We start from the raw sequence: 20,413 nt of genomic DNA on the forward strand, positions 1-20,413 counted from the left end.
GGGAGGTGCAGATAAGAGAATGAATAACGTTAAATAAAGGAAAACCATGCTATCTATTGCAATCTTTTATCTATTTACTTTATTTTTAAAATGATAAATGAAGTATGAACGATGGAAAAACAAATGTTTGGTCTGGTTCGAATGCCAATTGGGCCAGTCACCAAAACCTGCATACCATTATACAGTATGTATTTTGTCTGAATATAAATATATATATATATATATATATATATATATATATACATATAAATATATATATAAATATATATATATACATTTAACTTGTATATTATAGTATCTTACTTATATATTATAGAACATATCATTAAACTCCTTGTAGCTTTATAACCAAGAGTTATAGAACATGCCCATTCAGTTACAGTACAAACTCCTCCAACTCATTTCAGTTCATGTAAAAGGCACTTTATTTAGTCGCTCTTATTTCCGTGGTTTAAACAGCACACCACTATGTTAAAATTCCAGAAAATAGTTATATGAAAGATGTACATTACAGATCAATGTGGATAAGGCACTGAGAAAGCGACGTAAAGCTTTGAGAAATAATGGGAATTTCAACTTGCAAACCCAGAATCTTGAACATCAGCTTATCTTCCATTGTAAACACTGCATTTGTTTCTACTCTAACTTGGACTCCCTCTCTCCATATCCGACTCTCTGGTGAGCCAGGCGCTGGGGTTAGAAATTCTCGTAGTGATGGACAAAGTGGGCCTGGTCCTTCTTGTTCATCTGCTGGCAGGCCTTTTCCACGTTCTTGGTCAGTCCCGGAGGTCCACAGCTGAACACGCCCATTTTATGAACCTGAAAAAACACCCAATAAAAGAAGACATAGTGAGATGTCTTATGAGCACACGTCCCTGACCATACAGTGGCTAAGGTGGTGGGGAGAAAGGTTTCAATCTATCGCTTTGATAGGCCTAACCCTTTAGGCAGATGGCAGCAGTCCTTCTATGTATAAAATGTGTGTTTTTCAAATGATTTCGACCAGCCCAAAAAAGGACCAACCAGCGTGCGATCATTAATTTTTTTTAACTGTGCTGTGAATAAAACCAGTTACATTGAGAGGCACAGTCTGATGTTAGAGTCTTTCACCACTTCGTCTTCAGCGGAGTCTGATGATGAAATCGAATCGCAACAGTTTATCTTAAAGTTGTCATTCCCCGAGAAATCGTTTAATCTTGTTTCTTTTGAAATACCAATATCCATTCTGAACGTAAAAATGTTATTCTACCTCGATTGCCTGCATTAGCAAATTAAAGTAAATAGATGGCCTCGCCCACCTTGGCTTGCGACGGCCCACGGGAAGACCGGGGCACCGCGGGAGTCTATCTGGCCGGGAGTCGATCCGGCCGGGAGAAGATCCGACCGGGAGTCGATCCGGCCAGGAGTGGCACTAGTGCCCGGGCCGCGGCCACGGTGTGCTCACGGCAGGGGCGCCGAAAAGGGGGGGTAAAGGAGACAGATTCTAGGGGCCCATGATGGAGGGGGGCCCAGAGAGGCCCCTAATGATGATGAAATTATAATACAGAAATTATTATACTATTCTTTTCATGTGGCCCAAAATCCCTAGCGGCGCCCCTGGCTCACGGTGACGCGATGCGACTGGAGTCGTGGGAGTGCCAGGGCCGTGGTCACGGTGAATGAATGTCGTATCCAACCATTTCTACCTCGACTCTTATTTCTTGGCCGAGCGCTCTCTCTCTCTCTCTCTCTCTCTCTCTCTCTCTCTCTCTCTCTCTCTCTCTCTCTCTCTCTCTCTCTCTCTCTCTCTCTCTCTCTCTCTCTCTCTCTCTCTCTCCTTCTCCTTCTCCATCTCCCTGAGTAACTCTGGAAGTGTAATTGTTTTATAACTGTGACGGACAATCCTGTTAGTCAATCAGAGGCGAGACATTTGCACGTCGTTTCTCCCCGGCCACCTCCTCCAACACACTAGAACAGCGGGAAACAGGAGCACCAGAGCATTTTTTTCACCAAAACCGATCCACAGGGCATTCATTGCTAATAGTGACCACGGCAAAAACATTTTTTTATCAATACAGCTTATTTTTGTTGCAAACAAGCTCCCTTTTTCCAGAATGGCAGTTCACTGGACACATTCCTACATAAAGGAGAAGCTTCCAGTCCACTCAGAAGTTGGGGCCTCATCATCTTCTTCTTCTATTGAGTTCTATGGGCGTTCATAACTGCTACATTACCACCATCTGCTGGACCAGCCCATCGAGGGGATGTGTGGGGGGACCCACCTCTGGGTGCACCTCTTGCAAGGAGCTCAAAAACGCCACAAAGGGCGGGCGGCCGAAGTGGGTGATGGAGCGCAGGCCTGTGAACAGACTCCGGTTCCACACCTTCTGGAAGTGGCGCTCGGTCACATACTGCACACACACACACACACACACACACACACGCACGCACGCACGCACGCACGCACGCACGCACGCACGCACGCACGCACGCACGCACACACACACACACACACACACACACACACACACACACACACACACACACACACACACACACACACACACACACATTTTTAATAGATAAAGATCTTTGTTGACAGAGGCTCAGCTGTGTCATGGCCTGTTACCAAAAGACTGCAGCTGCCGCTTAACCACGCCCCTTTTGAGCAATATAAATGCATGGGCTAAAAATGTTGATATTAACAATGGTGTCTTAATGTTAGAACGTTCCTGTCTTGATTCAGGGGACTGATCTGCAATAGAGGACGGCCTAGAGCCCGAGTAGTCTGAGATGATGTAAATATTGGAATACCCCCATTTGCATTTAGCTTTATTCTGTTTTTCTATAGCTTTATTCTTGGGTTTTTTCTATTTTTAAAGATACTACTGTCCTATACTTTCTGATGTCACACCCTTTGCTGTAATGTCAGCCATCCCGTCTTATTTTGATGAGAAACACAACCATAAGAATTATTAGATAAAATTAATTAATAGGCCCTGCAAAACTGGTGCAGAACACATTTGTAGTTTTGTAGTAACAGCAGTACATCTTTCCCCTGTGCCTCTGTACATAACCTTTACAATTGTCACACATTGAATGCAATGAAAAAGAGATCAATCAGGCTGAGTTACCAGCATGGTGGTGCGCAGGTCAAACTTCTGGGCCAGCTGGGTGATGTAGATGTGGACCGACACCAACTCCAGGGTGTCCATCTCCTCCACCTCGCGTACGATGTCAGACACCCACTCAAACTGCCGCTGGGTCCGCGTCACCCAGATGAAGTAAACCTTCATAAGAAAGAAACATTAGACCTGTTCCGAACATCTGGGATGCTTTGGTGGAATATCTCTGTGTGGTAACTTGAGTGGATGTACCTTTTTACACTGGATCTTGGCCTTGTTGGAGGACTTGACCACCAGGTCCTTCAGGATGGAGGCGAACGGGGTGACCCCGATGCCCCCGCCCACCAGGACAGACACATCGAAGTCGATCCACTCCTGGTGGCCCTCCCCAAAGGGCCCGTCCAGGTAGAGCTGCCCACAGACAGAGAGATTAGATTAACCATCATAATTATATGAAACAAACCATGCTACCAGACCAAGATATCAAAGGGGAGGCTTCTGCTTAGGAGGGTTTCAGCCCAACAGTCAGGGGTTTGAAACCCAATATCCACAGGCAACCTTGGAGTGAGACGCCTAACCCCTACCTTCTCATTATTCTACTCGAGCCAAAAATATCTAAAAAGGACCTAAAGTCATTGTCTAGCCCAAAGGTACACAAAACACAAAGCACAAAGCACCTAGCACACAGCACAGATCACGAAGCACGAAGCAACGTAGCAACGTAGCTGTATCATCTCTTCAAATAGAACTCGGGTCTATTTTGGGCTCAGAAATTCCACCACAGTACTTTGCGAGGGCCCGATGTGGCCACATGTCACGTGGGCTGGGGCCGGACACCGTCAGGCTAGCAAGCTAGCCCAAGGCTAGCTGAGGGTCAGGGGAGGCGCAGGGCACCTTGGGGTGAAAGCCCAGCTCCACCAGGCGGTCCTCCGTGTAGAGCTCCCGCAGGTGGCTGGTCCAGGGCCCCACGGCGCGGATGTGCAGGCTGAGGTTCTCCTCGTGGGGGGCCGAGGTCAGGGTGAAGGGGTGGTACTCGTCGGTGCCCAGCATCAGGCAGGCGATGCGGACCCACTGGCCCGAGCGGTACACAAAGCCCTGGGGCCGCTTGAACTCCAGGTGGGTGACCCCTGCAGGGCGGCAGCGCAGAAGGAGGGATGGAAGGTAATACTCTAATCATTCTCTAATAAAAGATTGGGACACATGCTGAGACCTAAATGTGTAATTAGAAGTATGTTTCTTCCTTCTCCTCACACTCTCTGGCCTCATCTTCCTGTTGCGCAACATTCTCACTCTGGAGAACCTGAGCTACAACACAGCGTCTATGCTCAAACCAGACATATAGAAACTGGTTTTGGACCGATTCTAAGAAGAAAGTCATCCTGTTAGGAGACAGGGCAGCGACGTAGACCTCCCCTGACGTAGACCTCACCTGACCTAGACCTCGCCTGACCTAGACCTCTGCTCACCTTCACCTCAACTGATCTTGACCTCAGCTGACCTCACCTGACGTAGACCTCACCTGACCTAGACCTCACCTGACCTCACCTGACATAGACCTCAACTCACCTGACCTCACCTGACGTAGACCTCACCTGACGTACACCTCACCTGACCTACACCTCCCCTGACCTAGACCTCAGCTGACCACCTGACGTAGACCTCACCTGACCTAGACCTCACCTCACCTGACCTCACCTGACGTAGACCTCACCTGACGTACACCTCACCTGACCTACACCTCCCCTGACCTAGACCTCACCTCACCTGACCTCATCTGACGTAGACCTCACCTCACCTGACCTCACCTGACGTAGACCTCACCTGACGTACACCTCACCTGACCTACACCTCCTCTGACCTAGACCTCAGCTGACCACCTGACGTAGACCTCACCTGACCTAGACATCACCTCACCTGACCTCAACTTACGTAGACCTCACCTGACGTACACCTCACCTGACCTACACCTCCCCTGACCTAGACCTCAGCTGACCTCACCTGACCTCACCTGACGTAGAGGTCACCTGACCTAGCCCTCACCTGACCTAGACCTCACCTGAGGGCAGCAGCTCCGCCCTGAGGACGGGGATCTCCACCTTCTTCCTGCTCAGGCTGATCAGCTTGTCCAGGAGGAAGATGAGTGCCGGGGGGATCAGATAGATGTAGAAGCGGGGTGATTGTAGCAGGGCAAAGCTGCCGTGGACCACCGTCTGGTGGGGAGCACAGAACCACAAGGCCAAATGTCAATGGGGGAGAGTGTGTGGAGGATGGCCGGTTTCAGCGTCCCCACTGGCCGAGTCAGATTGGGCTCTGGGGCTAGGCGAGGCTGCACACCATTTGTGCATTGACCCATCAGTGTGCACAGGTTAAACCCGCCATCTCAACCCACACTGAGGAAGAGGTCTCCTGCATGGCAACAGGGAGCACCAGGCCATACATCATCATCTGTAAACCTTCCAATAAAGTGTAGTACGATCCCCTCCACGCTGCGTCCTCGTCTGGAGGAGTCCTATAAAAGTCCCCTAGGTGGAGTCTGGCATCGTCCTTTGACATGGTAATTTCAAGTAGGCTATATAGGTTTCCTTTTGTATATTCATATTTACAAATGGTATTTATTTTATTTTTGATGTACTTATTCCTGTCCCGTATTTCTGCTGCTGTTAACTTCCCATCTGAAATGAATATGGTACATTTGGTCTTCTGGTATTTGAGCTTAATGCCCGGGGGACATCTACTTACAAGAATGTACACCACAACGTAGAGGTAATGTGTGATCCAGAATCCACGGAAGCTTATGCGACGGAAGACATGGGAGGCGAACACGTACATGAAGGCCAGCACGAAGAGCAGCAGGACGCCAGTCATGCCTGAAACAAAGGTGCAAGATGGTCATAAAGCAGAACTACAACCAACCACAGGCCCTATGGGGGTTGTAGTTCTACTGTGAAGCCAGCTTCACTCTTCACTCTTCACACATTACCTGGCACCGTTTGAAAGAACCAGTAGTACCACTTTAGCGGAAGTTCAGATCTGAGAAGAAAGAAAATAAATGGTTGACTCGCTAAATGCTCATTATATATTTGCAGGGACGTACAGATATATAATATATATATGTATTATTTCCAATTACCCATTGTTGGGCAACACCTTGGGGAAGAGGCAGGCGAGGATGTTGAGGTCACTGATGGAGAAGATGTAGAGGTTGACCACGTGACCCAGGCTGTGAATAACTATGATGGAGGAGGAGGAGACAAGGTTAGGTTATGACAACACAAGCGGCGCAAGGTCGGACCACCGGAGCCCATCTCGCCATGTTCTAATTAAAGCTGCCGGCGTGGCAGCGGAGTGATCCACTACCTGCCATCAGGATGGCTATCATGGCCATGAAGCGGTGGAAGTCGATGGCGGCGTCGAAGGGGATGTAGCGATTGAGGAAGGTCTCCCGCAGCAGTGTGATGAGGTTGCGGCACACGGTGAGCAGCATGTAGGGGAACAGGAAGGATATGGCGGCGGCGGAGCCCCGCGACACGATGATCCCCACCATCGAGGTCTCCGGGACACCAGACGCGTCGGCCTGCAGAGCGTAGTCTAGACGCCGCGGGGCGGGGGCACATAGGAGTGGGCCGAGGACAGCTCAAGGTTAAAGATACCCTGTCATGGTTTTTAATGAGTTCATAATTGCATTTAGGGGTACTACTAGAATAGGGTTACATGCCTGTAGGTTAGAAATACTCCTTATTACTCTCAAACCGTTAATTTCTGCAAAACCAATTTCTGCGTCTTTCAAAAACGTTCTGATTTGTATCATGTTTCTTTAAGGTCCCCCTCCCGTAGCCCAGTGTGCTGTGATTGGTCAGCACGCCCACTATATTACGATTGGTTGAACGCTTTTCGTATGTGTCTGCAAACACCCGAGAAGCAGGTAGTCAGGATGCAGGACTTCAGCAGCGACCACTGCAGGTTGACGTCACACTTTTCCGGAAGTGAATTAGAGGCTAATGTAAAGTAGAGGCTAAAGTAAAGTAGAGGCCAGAGTAAAGTACAGGCTAAAGTAAAGTAGAGGCTGAAGTAAAGTAGAGGCACTGAGTAAAGTAAAGGCTATGGTGAAGTCCAGTGCTCCGATTCACACTCGTGTGAAATTTATTTCTTAAGCCTCAAGCAAGTGGTGCAACGCGTAGAGAAATTCACATTTTTGCATCCAAATGAATGAGGTCATATCTTACAGTGATGCTAAAAATAGTCATTAGCAGAGGACTTGAGATGGTTCCAGGGTACCAAAAATGTCTCTGAAACGTTGTCCACATGATTGAGCACTAACGAGACTGCGAGACAGGAGCTACGCAGGCGGCATTAAAGTTTGAGCGCAAACAAGCTGTTTCACGCACTTATTGAGGGCAGTTCTCAATGGGCGCGAATGAGGCTTAGAATTTTCTAGCTTAGCAGACATAAAAATGCTAAAACGTAAACAAATGTATACAGAAGTAATACAACAGTTTAAAGCAAAGGGTACAGTTGAAAAAGCATGATATCACCTTTAAATGGGCTGTCATGGAGCAATTTGGGGCCACTGCCCTGACTAAGACTACAGGTCCACTCATGGTATTCTGAGACGTTGGATAAAGACCTCCCCAAAATGGATCACATCTAATCGCACTGTATTGAACTCACAGGTTGAGATAGTCAATTAACAGGTCCACTCACGGTAGCATCTCTCGATGATCACACCGGCCACGATACCGTAGACCACGAGGAAACAAACGATGTGGCGGCGGTAGTTCTCCACAAAGCGCTTGAACTCCTGGATCTTCTGCTGGATGGGGTTTCGCTCATAGTGATCTCGCCTCGGCTTCACGTAGACCTTAGGGGACGCCAGGGACGACCTGACAACACATCGAGACGGACTTAGTACCCCGGCCTTTCACTTTGACATGATGTGGCGACCAAAATGTACCTTAAATAATCGAAGCATGTGTTCAGATCAATGACTGGAGGAATTGACTGCTGCAGAAGCCGTCACTCATCTAAATACTCACTTCTTCCTCTGCCGCCTGCGTAGCTCCTGTTTCGCCGTCTCGTTGTTGCTGAAACATGTGGACAACGTTTCAGAGACATGCTTGGTACCCTGGAACCATCTCAAGTCCTTTGCTAATGACTATTTTTAGTAATCACTGTAAGATATGACCTCAATCATTTGGATGCAAAATTGTGAATTTGTCTCTACTTTACTTCGGCCTCTACTTTACTCTAGCTTTTACTCTACTCTGGCCTCTACTTTACTTTAGCCGTAACTTTACTTTAGCCTCTACTTTCCTGTGGCCTAGTACCTGTTGGCCGGGCAGATGAAGGAGACACGTTGTTCTCGACTGAACCTCTTCTTCCCCTGCTGCTCCATTCCTGCTCGATAAACAAAAAAACACAACACACATGACTTGTTCAAACGGGGAAGCAAGAAGTAACACTTTCCGTTACTCTCTCCGATTAGGATTGACGTCATTGCGACTGCGACTGCGACTGCATTTCATCTACTTCCTACTGAGAGGGTGACACCTAAAGACGTTGGAGTTGAACGGGTTTCCTTCCAAACCTTTGACATTGAGCTCGGAGAACTGCAGCTCTTTCTCGTGGTCCCGCAGGAGGAAATGAAAGTCCTCCCAGGTGATTAGCTCCTTGTCTTCGAAGCCAGCCGTCTTCAGCATGGCCAGTATCCCCTCGTCCGCCTGGCTCTTAGACAGAGCGCCATTGGAGATTTCAATGAACGACCTGCAGGGGAGGGGGGGAAGAGAGAGAGAGAGAGAGAGAGAGAGAGAGAGAGAGAGAGAGAGAGAGAGAGAGAGAGAGAGAGAGAGAGAGAGAGAGAGAGAGGGAGAGAGAGAGAGAGAGAGAGAGAGAGAGAGAGAGAGAGAGAGAGAGAGAGAGAGAGAGAGAGAGCGAGAGAGGGAGAGAGACAGATCTTACAACTGGTAGTACATTGTTCCTGCACAGGAAAGTCTGTTGGTACCACACAGACAACGACAACAACTACAGCACAAACACCTGAGCATCCTTGTGAAGTCCTCCTTGGATAAGAAACCATTGCCAGCGATGTCATGCATGGAGAACATCAGCTTGGACTTTTCCTCTGGGGAGCCTAGACAGACACATAACAGTCAAACACGAGTCCCACAGTGAGATCACCTCAAACCAGGCGGAGGACGTTGTCTCACGACCACGTGTATCCTCTCATGTGATTCGCTTTACCCTTCATGAAGATAACGATGACATCCAGGAACTCTTGGAAGGACAGATATCCGTTGCCATCTTTATCGGCCAGCGTGAACATGGAGTCCACAAACAGGGAGTCTGGCTTGAGGCCCAGAGCGTCGGCCAGCTCGGTGGCCGCCAGCTCACACTGCAGGACCTGCCGGGTCTTATGGCGGGCCGTGCCGCTCATGTCCCCCGCGTCTCTCTTCTCTATCTCCAGCACCTGCAGCGGCCCGGAGATGGCAGGGATTAAATCGCATTTCACTGTGTTGACATTAGCGATATCACCCACGTCAGCCGGGCCTGTCCACAGAACCCACTGAGGTCAAGGTAAAGGCCCCAATCTGTTCTCTCAGCCTGAGGTCTGACCTCAAACAAACGCTGACACTGACACCGTGACCACGACCGGAGCGGCTACGTGTTCTACCGCTGCGTCGGAATATGAGACCAGGTGAGCGCTGTTGGTTACCTCGGAGAACGCATGGCGGATGAATGTTTCCACGATCTGAGCCCGCTGTTCCCTGGTCAGCGCCTCGCCCAGGATGTCCTTCTCTCTCATCTGCGTCACGGCGATATGCTGGCCCGACCCCTCCGCCTCGGGGTTCAGCTGCCTCACCAGCTCTGCTCGCTTGCTTTCGTCTTCAAAGAACAACACCTTGTGTGGCAGGAGAGGGAACACAACAGGCTTGTGATTGGCTAATGGATACAGAATGACCCATTATGAATCTGAATCTGATGAAGCCACTGTAATGCCTCACACACCTTCACTTTGATCAAATTTAAACACCGATTTTTTACATTTCTATCCTTGATTTCTAGGGGCAGCCTATATCTGCAGGTATAAACCAACGCCATCACAATGGGTGGACTCACCAGGTCGTACTCTTTGGGTACTTTGAGCAGCAGTACTTTCTGCTGGTGGTCATTGGAGAGAAGAATCTTCAGGCTGGTCTGGCTACCAAGGTTGAGGCTGCGGAGGACCGAGCCAGCGTGGTCAAACACCTGCACCCTCCTCTTCTCGTTGACCTCCACACTGACGGACTGCAGGGGCTTCTTATGACCGCACCACTCGTAGGCTGAGAGGGGTCAGGGAGGGGGAGAGGGAGGGGGGCCCAAGGTTATTCAGCTAGCGGGACATTGCATAAAAAACAGGAACAGAGATTGCAAGAAGAGGATAGTGCTGTGGTCAGGGGGTTTGAGTCCCAGCTGAAAGATTAAGGGTTTAATTTCACCCAATATCCAGCATCCATCTGGAGGTGACCTTGAGCTAACTTACGACAACTAAATGCTAACCTACACATAAATTACATATATACAGTATATATACATATATATATATATATATATATATATATATATATATATATATATATATATATGTACATATAGATACACAAAACATATATCTGTAGGTCACTTTTGACTTACAGTGTAAGGGAGATAAAAAAGAGACTGAAAGTCAGCGAGAAACAAAGCAAAAATTAGAGAAAGATAGCTAGAAAGAAATAAAGCAAGCAAGAAATAAAGAAGGGGCTTTACAGTGACCGATGTCTCCTACCCATGATCCCAGAAGCAGGCTCTTCTGTTCCCCTCACTGCCATTCTTCTCTTCTTAAACCTTTTGTACCTGGCCTTACGGATATACGCCACCATACAAGCCACAATAAGGCTCACTGTAGGGATAGAGTCAAAATAATCCCCAATGAACACTAAGAACATCACAGATAGCCTTTCAAATGGCAATACTTCATGTTGATGCAATGGATCTGTGAAGATATAAGGACCACCGACCCACTGGGAACAGGAACAAGCACACAACGAAGATGCCGAAACCAGCTTTGCTCCCGTCAAAGTAGTTGAGTGTGGTGAATGGGGTGCAAGGGTGAAGCCCTGAAGCATTGACTTGTGCTGGCTGAGCACACGGGTCACCTGGGTGGGATAAGAGAGCACAGAGAACGTTTTCCATCTGTTGTTCTCAACGATACACCGTTATTATCGCATAATGAGCATTAAGTCGACTGACCGTCCATCCATAGGAAGACGTGTTCCTGCACGTCGCCGGCCTCTGCCCCGGTGACGGCCACCAGGACATCATGGTACGTCACCTTGCGGAGTGCCTGGATCTCGCTGGGGGTGAACAAACTGCAGACAGACAAAGGCTGGTCGGCCACTTTCATGGTTGTAGAGGACACAAGATCTCTTAAGTAACATTGAGGCTTCTGTTTGGTCTTTGTTATAAAGGGGCTGTAGCTACAAAGGAGTTTTTACCCATTCTGCCTGTTCTCGAACCAGAAGCGGTCTCCATTTCGGATGCGCTCAAACTGATCCAGGACGACCCTGGAGAACACTGCCCCCGGGCCGTGGAGAGCTTCCAGCAGGCCTCCGGGGAAGAGCTCCAGTTTGGAGACGTCTCCGTCGTACAGCTCTGCAACATCCTGGAACAACTGCAACCACAGCAATGGCATGGAGCACATCCTCATCTACTGCTTAGCCAATGCAAGGGCTGGACAAGGAGCTGCTAAGCTACACATCTCTGCAGATCAGTGACTGTTGAAGACAGTTGGAATGTGGCAGTGTTTCCCAGGCAATGACCTCCTAAAGTAATAATATGAGTCATGACAGCAGGAAAATACCCTGTGCTACACTGTTACACTGGGATCAGTGGTGGATCAGTAGGCTACCTGGGCTACACTGTTACACTGGGATCAGTGGTGGAGCAGTAGGCTACCTGGGCTACACTGTTACACTGGGATCAGTGGTGGAGCAGTAGGCTACCTGGGCTACACTGTTACACTGGGATCAGTGGTGGAGCGGTAGGCTACCTGGGCTACACTGTTACACTGGGATCAGTGGTGGAGCGGTTGGCTACCTGGGGGTTGCTGCGGTTCAGCTCTGGGTTGATCTCACCGAACGTCATGATGGCAGGCAGATCCAGGGCCTGCCTCACCTCACTGTAGGTGGGGATGCCGAAGTCCCGCCCCCTCTGGATGGTCAGAGCCACCAGGTCCGAGCGGGAGAACCTAAGGGGACCATACATGTAGTCTGGCAGGGCGGAGATCAGATTAGAGACGGGACCGTTGTTCTACTCCTCAGGTGTCATAATGAACAGCTATTGGTGAACAAGAAGGGTTATGATCATGTACCTCTCAGGTCTTCCACGACCACATTGTCGGTCCTCTCTGCGATCTGCGAGGCCATGCCCATGACAAGGTCGTCCACGTCCTGACCGGTCCTCATGTTCACACTCTGGTTGAAACGGTGCCGACGAAATAAAGCAACGGACGATTTAAGCCGAACCGCATGTCAACAATGCTGATTCTATACAGGCTTTGAAAAGAACTGCTCACATATGATATACATATAGAGCATACCTCGCCCCACAGGGAACCATATTACTGATCAGCCAAAGAATATGGCAAGATGGGAGAAGGTACCTCACGCTTCCAGAAGCTGTTACACAGACGCAGTGCAGGGGAGAGGCTCCCGTCAGCATTCACCACCTCCCGGAAATGGCAGGTTCTGTTCCTGCAATGTGACCAAGTGGAAGGCTTTGTTTAAACCATCTTTCTTTTAGGACAACACTTCCTTAACGACCAGTACCTCATGTAGACGCCAGGTGGGACCGCCGTGATGCCAAGGCGGATGGCAGCCACTTCAAACTCAGGGGAAATCCCTGGGTCAACAAACTTCTGATAACCTTAACACACAGAGAAGCACACCATGTAGACGTGCAAGCATATAAAATCAAAGCAGGGTAGGTTCATATATTTGAGTGTAATCTGATATAGAGATATACGTGAAACCTGGCCCAGGTCCACTTAGCCTACATCTCCTTCTGCCTTACTCAGCAGAAGCTTGAGAGAGCCTGCCTGCTGACAGGGCACATATTTGTTCAACAGCGCCAGAGGTAGCTGAGCTAATAGAGGCTTGCGGTCAGCAGTCTATCGCCTGCTCCTCCTCCCCCTTTGTGTCCACAGAATCCTTTTCCCTCTGCTCACCTGGATACAGCGGAAGAGTCCCGTTGCCGAGGTACACCGGGAGCCACTCATACAGGGCGATGTTCTGTGGAGCAACAAAGGAGGAAACTAAACACACAGCTGATGACCTGAAGTGTCTCCAAAGTGACCGGCCCAGGGAGTGCATGATGTAAGCTAGCCTTCCCGTCCAACGCTGACACATGGACAAAGAGGTACTTCACCCCGTACCTGGAGTGTGGCCACCACGGTCTTCCTGGCGTGCTGGAACAGCTTTTCATCTGACCATCCTGGCTGCTCCATTTTCAGCCGGACGGCCAGGTAATTGTGGTAACGAAACCAGATAATCCCCTCAGCGGCTGTGAACAGGTTCTCATTGGCCCAGGCATTGCCAAACTCTGGACACAGGAGGAGGGGGGGGACATTTCCAGTTGGATCTACATGATAACGTGGCTCGGCAGCATGGTAGAAACAAACACACAGATACTATGACATGATCTAACATTTACAGAGACATGTTGAGGCTATGGTGTAATGATGAAGCGTTGATGTTATGCTGAAGACGTGTACGTTTCATTGTTATGTTCTTGTCCCTTCACTGGTATGGGCCCCCTCCGACCACTAATGGAGTGATAATTACAGATGTTTGTTTCCAAAGGGGCCTGAGAGCTGAAGGTTGCAACAGTAGGACAATCCCCAGCCCCACCACCACCCAGGCCGGGGTAATAACAAGACGCACGCACACCACGCGGGAGCAACAAAACACGGGTTTGGGTGGGGCTACGCTGCGGGCCTTCTGGTCGGAGCGCCGATGATTTGCTGTGGTGAGCTTAACAATCCGTTTACACAATAGAGAGTCAGCACACGTCACAAACACACACACACATGTCATTGTAGGCTCTACGCCGTGATGGGAGAGCGTAACCCAGGGGATGCCAATTGTCTTTATTGTCATCTGAGTTTTAACATAAACTCGATAACAAAGATGCTTAAACCAAACTATCAGACCTGGACCACAAAAACTTTCTTTCTTTCTTTCTTTCTTTCTTTCTTTCTTTCTTTCTTTCTTTCTTTCTTTCTTTCTTTCTTTCTTTCTTTCTTTCTTTCTTTCTTTCTTTCTTTCTTTCTTTCTTTCTTTCTTTCTTTCATTTATTGACGATGCTGCATCAGAAAGGAAGAGGCCCAGCTTGCATGTGTTAGAGTGAAGTGATGTGTTACCGTAGAGACCGGCGGGACCATGGTCGCCCGTGGAGGGGTCCGGGGCGCTCCACATGCGCAGGTGAACGTCCTGCCGGGGCATGTTCCACTGGTGGCCCGAGGTCAGGAGCCCCCCGGAGAAGCTCCGCAGGGTGTCAGACCAAGAGGAGGAGGGCCCGTAGATGGAGCTGCCGTCAATCCAGGCTGTCACCAGGTTCACCTGCAGCCCCCAGCGGACCAGGAACAACAGAGTCACGTCAGGGAACCCCACTCACGGCTGTACTGGGAGGCGAGGTGTGGGTCCATGTGAGGGTAGCGTCTGTCACTTATGGACACACAATGGTTCTGTCTGCGGGTGATTTTCTGCTGACCGTTTTCGTGTTGTGTACACCTTAATGGGCTAAAATGTTAACACAACAATCATAACCCTCACAAAAACACAGCTGCAAAATGACAACAATCCCTTTTGTAAAGATAAATGAGTTTATGAGTCGGGGGATTTGGATTTCATTGACTCCACTGACATGTCCATTACTTCCAAGACTCTTGTTCTCGTCTCCTGGATTTCTCAAGATTGAACGTAGGTAAAAAGGTTTTGAATAGCTTTTGTGATAATGACAATGTCTAGTCGACATAATAATGAACATTTAGCTATTCAGTTAACCAGCCACATTACATGTGGATATTGCACCTCACATATGTTCACGTTAAAAAGCATCTCTCCAATAAATATGATGCAATTGATTATTTTGTGAAGACAAACATTGAATACTCAGGACCAGGTGTGTAATCACATCAGCCTTCTAATCCATCCCTCCTCCCTAATACCGTTGTCATGTCTCCCTTCGCTCCCCCTTGGAGAGTGTGACCCCTCGGACAGTGTTGTCCGAAGGGTCACAGTCTTAAGCCATGTAGTCGTTTGCTTCATGTTTTGTATGACCCCTAAGCCAATCACGGTTTTGCTTGGTCATATCGATATTTCATTATTATTGTTACCACTTCTGACCAAAGGAATGCAATATAACAACATACCTCTCAACATGTCATCTGATTTATATATTTATATATATTGATATTAGTCATGTCTTGTCGTGCAGGAGTTTGGAGGGAACTAAAGTGATAACCCTGGTCGATAGGGCTTCTAAATACCTGAACCCGGGGATTATTTGGACTCTGGCCAGAGTCCTTGTCCCACGGCCCTCTGTGGAAGGGAAGCTCGACCTCTCCGGTACTGGAGGGGTCGAACACCGGGTCGCCCTTTGGAATGTCGATGTTCATGAACTCAGGGGGACATCCAGGCATCCTGGAATCAAAGATCTCGAACGTCAAGTGGTAACCTGGAAAGTTGAAAAAGGCAAATCAATAAATAAATTCAACGTAGTAAAATAGAATGATTGTGTAAATGAGATGAATGGTGCTAGTCCATAATGATCATATATATATATTTATATATATATATATATATATATATATATATATATATATATATATATATATATATATATATATATATATATATATATATATATATATATATATATATATATATATATCCTAAGACTTTGTACGATGATGAGGCAAAACATTTACCAAAGAAAACAGAGAGCACGGTTTGGTTGCGTGCTGAGGGCAGACCGGAGGGTCCAGCTGTCAGAGCGCGGCTGAGGAGTCGAGGGTTTGGGTGCTGCGGCTCCTGGATTGGATGGGCAACACCGTCCGAGTAATGCGCGGGCATGAGCCTCATGAGATGGGAACCTTTAGCAGAAACCTCAGTGAGTAGGACGACAGACTAGGGCAGGGCTGCAGGAGCATGTACACACTGCTCTCTGTTACTCACCGACGGCTCCGCGGTTGGGATATCCTAAATTGTTGTACCAGCCGTCACATCTTTGGACCTCCCAGTCGTTCTTAGACTGGCAAACTGGTGAAATAATAAACAATATTATATATATATACATTTTTTTTTATATATATATATTCTCGGACCTGTGGTGACCACTGCTAAATAAAAAATAACGTGCAAATGACATTCATCCACTTACTTTGAATCACAAGTAGGCCTAAAAAAACGAGCATGACGGGGGAACTCTGAGCGCTTTTACGCAGATCCATTGATGCGAGCGATGCGCTCCAGCGCAGTCGAGCTAAGAGCTGCTCAGAGCCGTCTGGAGACCTGCCTACTACTGCGGCTGGCTGGCTAGGGTTACAGGCATTTGATTTAGCATTTAAGTGAAAACAATGTGTTAATAAGAAGCAGTTTGGCTGAACAAAGGTAAGCGTGTTGCATTTAATGTTTCATAGTTTCGAGTTGAGTTTTTCAATTATGCATCCGGGCTATACAGTTGACATGAAATTACCCATTTTAAATAAAAATTGCTTTATCATATCATAACAATTGAAATAGGAAGTAGGAAACTTACATATTATCCAAAGGAGGGGATGAGAAGAACACTGGCACGTACTGAAGTTCCAGTGCGCTGCAGGGGCAGCAGCAAGTGAGTGGGGCGACGATAAACACACTCTGCGCTTAACACACCTGTCCGTCGCCCATTAAGGAATGGCCGTAATCTGTGGCTCGCACCTCCTTCTCAAGGGATTCCGATCACTGCATCCTCCTCCCAAGTGACAGTATATAAGAAGTGTACCCATATGTCCCTGTACCATTACCAATCTCTCCCGCTCGGATCCAAACACCTCTCCACTCTCAGGTGAGCACGCTTCTCTTGTCCTTTTTAACTTTTGGATTACCTTTTTTTATGAAGTGATATCATTTTTTTTTTGTGTGTGTGTGTGTGAGAGTGTGTGTGTGTGTGTGTGTGTGTGTGTGTGTGTGTGTGTGTGTGTGTGTGTGTGTGTGTGTGTTTGTGTGTGTGTGTGTGTGTGTGTGTGTGTGTGTGTGTGTGTGTGTGTGTGTGTGTGTGTGTGGGTGGGTGGATGGGTGGGTGGGTGGGTGGGTGGGCATGCATGTATTCATGTCTGTGCTTCAGTGCCATTGGACAAACATTTGTTTGTATTTATTGCAGCGAGTATACCAAAAACCTTACTCCAAATTAGCAGATTACAATACACGACATCCCCTTAAATATAACATGTGTTGAGATCTTTAATATGTTAACGTATCACAAGCTACTACGAGAAAAGCTACGAGAGTGCAAAGGGGGTCTGTTATGTCTAAACCAGGCCCGGGGTTCAAGAGCAGCATGTCCTGTGGCATCATGTCACACTTATGTTCTTACTACTTTTAAATTGCTCAAAAAGTATTCCAACATCGCTGCAAGAAACAAGACGCCTCCTGCCCTCCCTCTCTCTCTCTTTGAGCGGCTGTGTAACTGAGAGCCCCTCCGCTAACACTGTCCTCACTGTTAACACCGTCTTTCAGCCACACTGCGCCTCCACAAACCGCCAGGAAGATGACTTTCTACGATGACATTTACCCATTCTACCCGCTACAAAGGACCTCCTTCATCTTCAGCGGCGCCCTGCTCACCATTATCCTGGTGTTCCTGGTGCTGCTCACCAGTCTCCTCCTCATCCTGCCAGGCATCCGAGGCAAGGCGGTGAGTGAAACCCGAGCCTGAAACCATTAAATATAATCACGCACACGTTGGACTTGTAACACAGTTTAATCCTGTGCGGTGGTGGCGTCCACCAGGGCAGGCCCTGCCTGAACTGGGGGCTCCCCTTCCTGTTGTGGTGGTTACTAATGAAACATCTGTTCCTGCAGAGGTACCTGTGGATGGTTCGTATCATCATCAGCCTGTACATCGGCGCTGTGATAGTGGGTGAGTTTGAATCCCTGGCTGGTTGGTGTTTCTTTGGTGTGTGGCATCAGTGTGGAGAGCGCCGGCCTAACGCCTCTCTGTTATTTCTTCTAGCGCTGAACTTCACTAATGACTGGGCTGAGGGCTGGACGACCACTAATGCCACCTATAAGTCCTTCAGCAACGCCGTCGTGGATGCTGAAATCGGTCTGCATGTCGGGCTCTACGGCATCAACGTTACCCTCCGCGGTGAGTCACGTTCCCCGGCGTGACAGTTCTAAGCCCTTTGATTCTCAGGGATTTAAGCTTTGCACCAAACACCTATACGTTGTGTGACTAAGAAGTCTTTGTCCGGGCAGGTTCAGGCATTAAGGAGCCAAGAGTCACCCTGTCTTACTTTCGGTTGACTGATCTTATCAGCCTTTAAACAAACACCGTTGTCCCTGTGTTTGTTCTTTTTTTTCCACGCAATGCTATTTTTATACAACCTGTGATAATAATCAATGCTTACTGGTTTCCCGAATAGGAAACCCTGTGATGCAACTCAACGAGACCATCGACTACAACGAGATGTTCAGCTGGCAGGACTCCCTGGAGGAGGAGTACCAAGAAGCCCTGGAGAGAGGCCTGCCAAACCCCATCCTGTACATCGCAGAGAAGTTCACGCTCAACAGCGCCTGCGGCCTCATCTTCCAGTACAGATACTCTGGACGATACGCCTCCGCCACGCTCTGGTAAGAAACCACCACACACATCTTTTAGAACATCAATCAAACGTCGACATTCTTTGCGGGGTCCAGATCTCGATCTCCTCTCTCTGTCTCCCCAGGACGGCTTTCTGCTGCTGGCTGGTGGCCAACATCCTGCTCTCCATGCCCGTTCTCCTGTACGCCGGCTACATGATGCTGGCCACGGCCGCCTTCATCTTCTTCTCCATGGCCTCCTTCTCCACCATAATGAATCTGCCCAAGTGCGCCTTCTCCATAGGGGCGGGCACCTTCGTCACAGAGTACAGCCATTCCTTCTGGCTGGCGCTAGCCACAGGTAAACATCACCTCCACCCCAGATAACCAGCTCATTATTCCCCCCTGGTCTTTTCCCTTTGCACAGAGGGAGAATGATTGTGTTATTGTTGTGGTGGTTGTAACGAGCACTTTAACGCTCTTTAGGTGTGCTGTGTGCGGTCATTGGCATGGCGGTGGTGCTGTTTGACTGCTTGATACCAGAGAAGATGAAGCAAGCCTTCAGCATAGCCGTGGAAAGTGAGGAAGAGGAGGACGCGTACTCGGAGACGGGTTACCTGAACTCGGTGTTCCTGGAGGAAGTGCCCGTATCAGTAATCACCCTAGTAAGTGGCTAACAAAAGGGGCTCATTTTGAAGGAACATGAAACTACTCTGACGTTTCACCTGTCTGTACATAGTGATATTACTACAGTACCCATGTCCAAAGGGCTGTCATTTGATATACTCCTTTCATTGCCCAATGAAATGATTTAACCATGACTATTTTGCAGTCGTGAAAACATTAGTACTTTTCTTAAATTTGTGAATTTCTTAATGAAGTCTTTGTGTTTCTATGTTTCAGGCTAATGTATGAGGATGTCCCATCAGTCGACATTACCAGCTAATACTTGAAAATATTTGAATGAATGTCTTAAGAATGTTAGTTTCTTAAGTAAATGTCTGTTTAACACCGTAAGTGGCGGTCATTGTTCTGTGTTGTGTGCCATTGTTTTGTAAATATAAATGTTATAATGTATAAGTACCAATGCAATGTTTATCTGTTTATTGGATACCATCTGTAAATAAATGATGTAGATATAACAAGCCTCTATTGTGATATTTCCTGATGTGAAGCAGGCCTAGTCATGTAGACTGAAAACTTAGTAAAATGTAAAAGCATCAAAATCGTCCATCCTATTATGAACTGATTTGACCCCATCCTGTATATATATATTTAGGGATTTTTGAAAAAGATTTATGCAAATATGTCCTCTGCATTTGAGCTTTGCTTCCGAGCAGTTTCCCATGCTCTTGGGTCTTCACTCATTTCCACTTTGTAAACTCTAAACTGTGAAAGTTTTAATGAGGGTTCAAACTATTCTGCTTGCTAATCAAAGAGTCACACGCAAAGGCA

At 47.9% G+C, this 20,413-nt stretch overlaps 2 protein-coding genes across 2 annotated transcripts; one reads left to right on the plus strand and one right to left on the minus strand.

Moving 5' to 3' along the window:
• Window positions 1-416: 416 nt before the first annotated feature.
• Window positions 417-17,178, minus strand: duox (dual oxidase). Its single transcript, XM_030366170.1, has 34 exons — window positions 17,160-17,178; window positions 16,352-16,435; window positions 16,105-16,269; window positions 15,664-15,851; window positions 14,536-14,734; window positions 13,549-13,715; window positions 13,342-13,405; window positions 12,944-13,040; window positions 12,778-12,868; window positions 12,487-12,589; window positions 12,213-12,385; window positions 11,612-11,787; window positions 11,367-11,485; window positions 11,135-11,272; window positions 10,903-11,016; window positions 10,218-10,420; window positions 9,814-9,999; window positions 9,342-9,567; window positions 9,138-9,231; window positions 8,689-8,864; window positions 8,429-8,498; window positions 8,287-8,341; window positions 8,138-8,175; window positions 7,806-7,984; window positions 6,462-6,692; window positions 6,235-6,334; window positions 6,085-6,134; window positions 5,844-5,971; window positions 5,161-5,314; window positions 3,999-4,231; window positions 3,357-3,515; window positions 3,114-3,269; window positions 2,262-2,390; window positions 417-819 (listed from the first exon to the last, which is right to left on the minus strand). Exons 1-34 carry the CDS (start codon window positions 17,176-17,178, stop codon window positions 697-699), a joined length of 4,587 nt encoding a protein of 1,528 aa, XP_030222030.1. The 3' UTR covers window positions 417-696.
• Window positions 17,179-17,912: 734 nt separating this feature from the next.
• Window positions 17,913-19,873, plus strand: duox2 (dual oxidase 2). Its single transcript, XM_030366171.1, has 7 exons — window positions 17,913-18,071; window positions 18,239-18,296; window positions 18,390-18,524; window positions 18,802-19,009; window positions 19,105-19,319; window positions 19,445-19,623; window positions 19,862-19,873. Exons 1-7 carry the CDS (start codon window positions 17,925-17,927, stop codon window positions 19,871-19,873), a joined length of 954 nt encoding a protein of 317 aa, XP_030222031.1. The 5' UTR covers window positions 17,913-17,924.
• The last annotated feature ends 540 nt before the right edge of the window (window positions 19,874-20,413 follow it).

The sequence above is a fragment of the Gadus morhua genome, chromosome 9, assembly GCF_902167405.1.
Source record: "Gadus morhua chromosome 9, gadMor3.0, whole genome shotgun sequence".
Taxonomy (NCBI): domain Eukaryota; kingdom Metazoa; phylum Chordata; class Actinopteri; order Gadiformes; family Gadidae; genus Gadus; species Gadus morhua.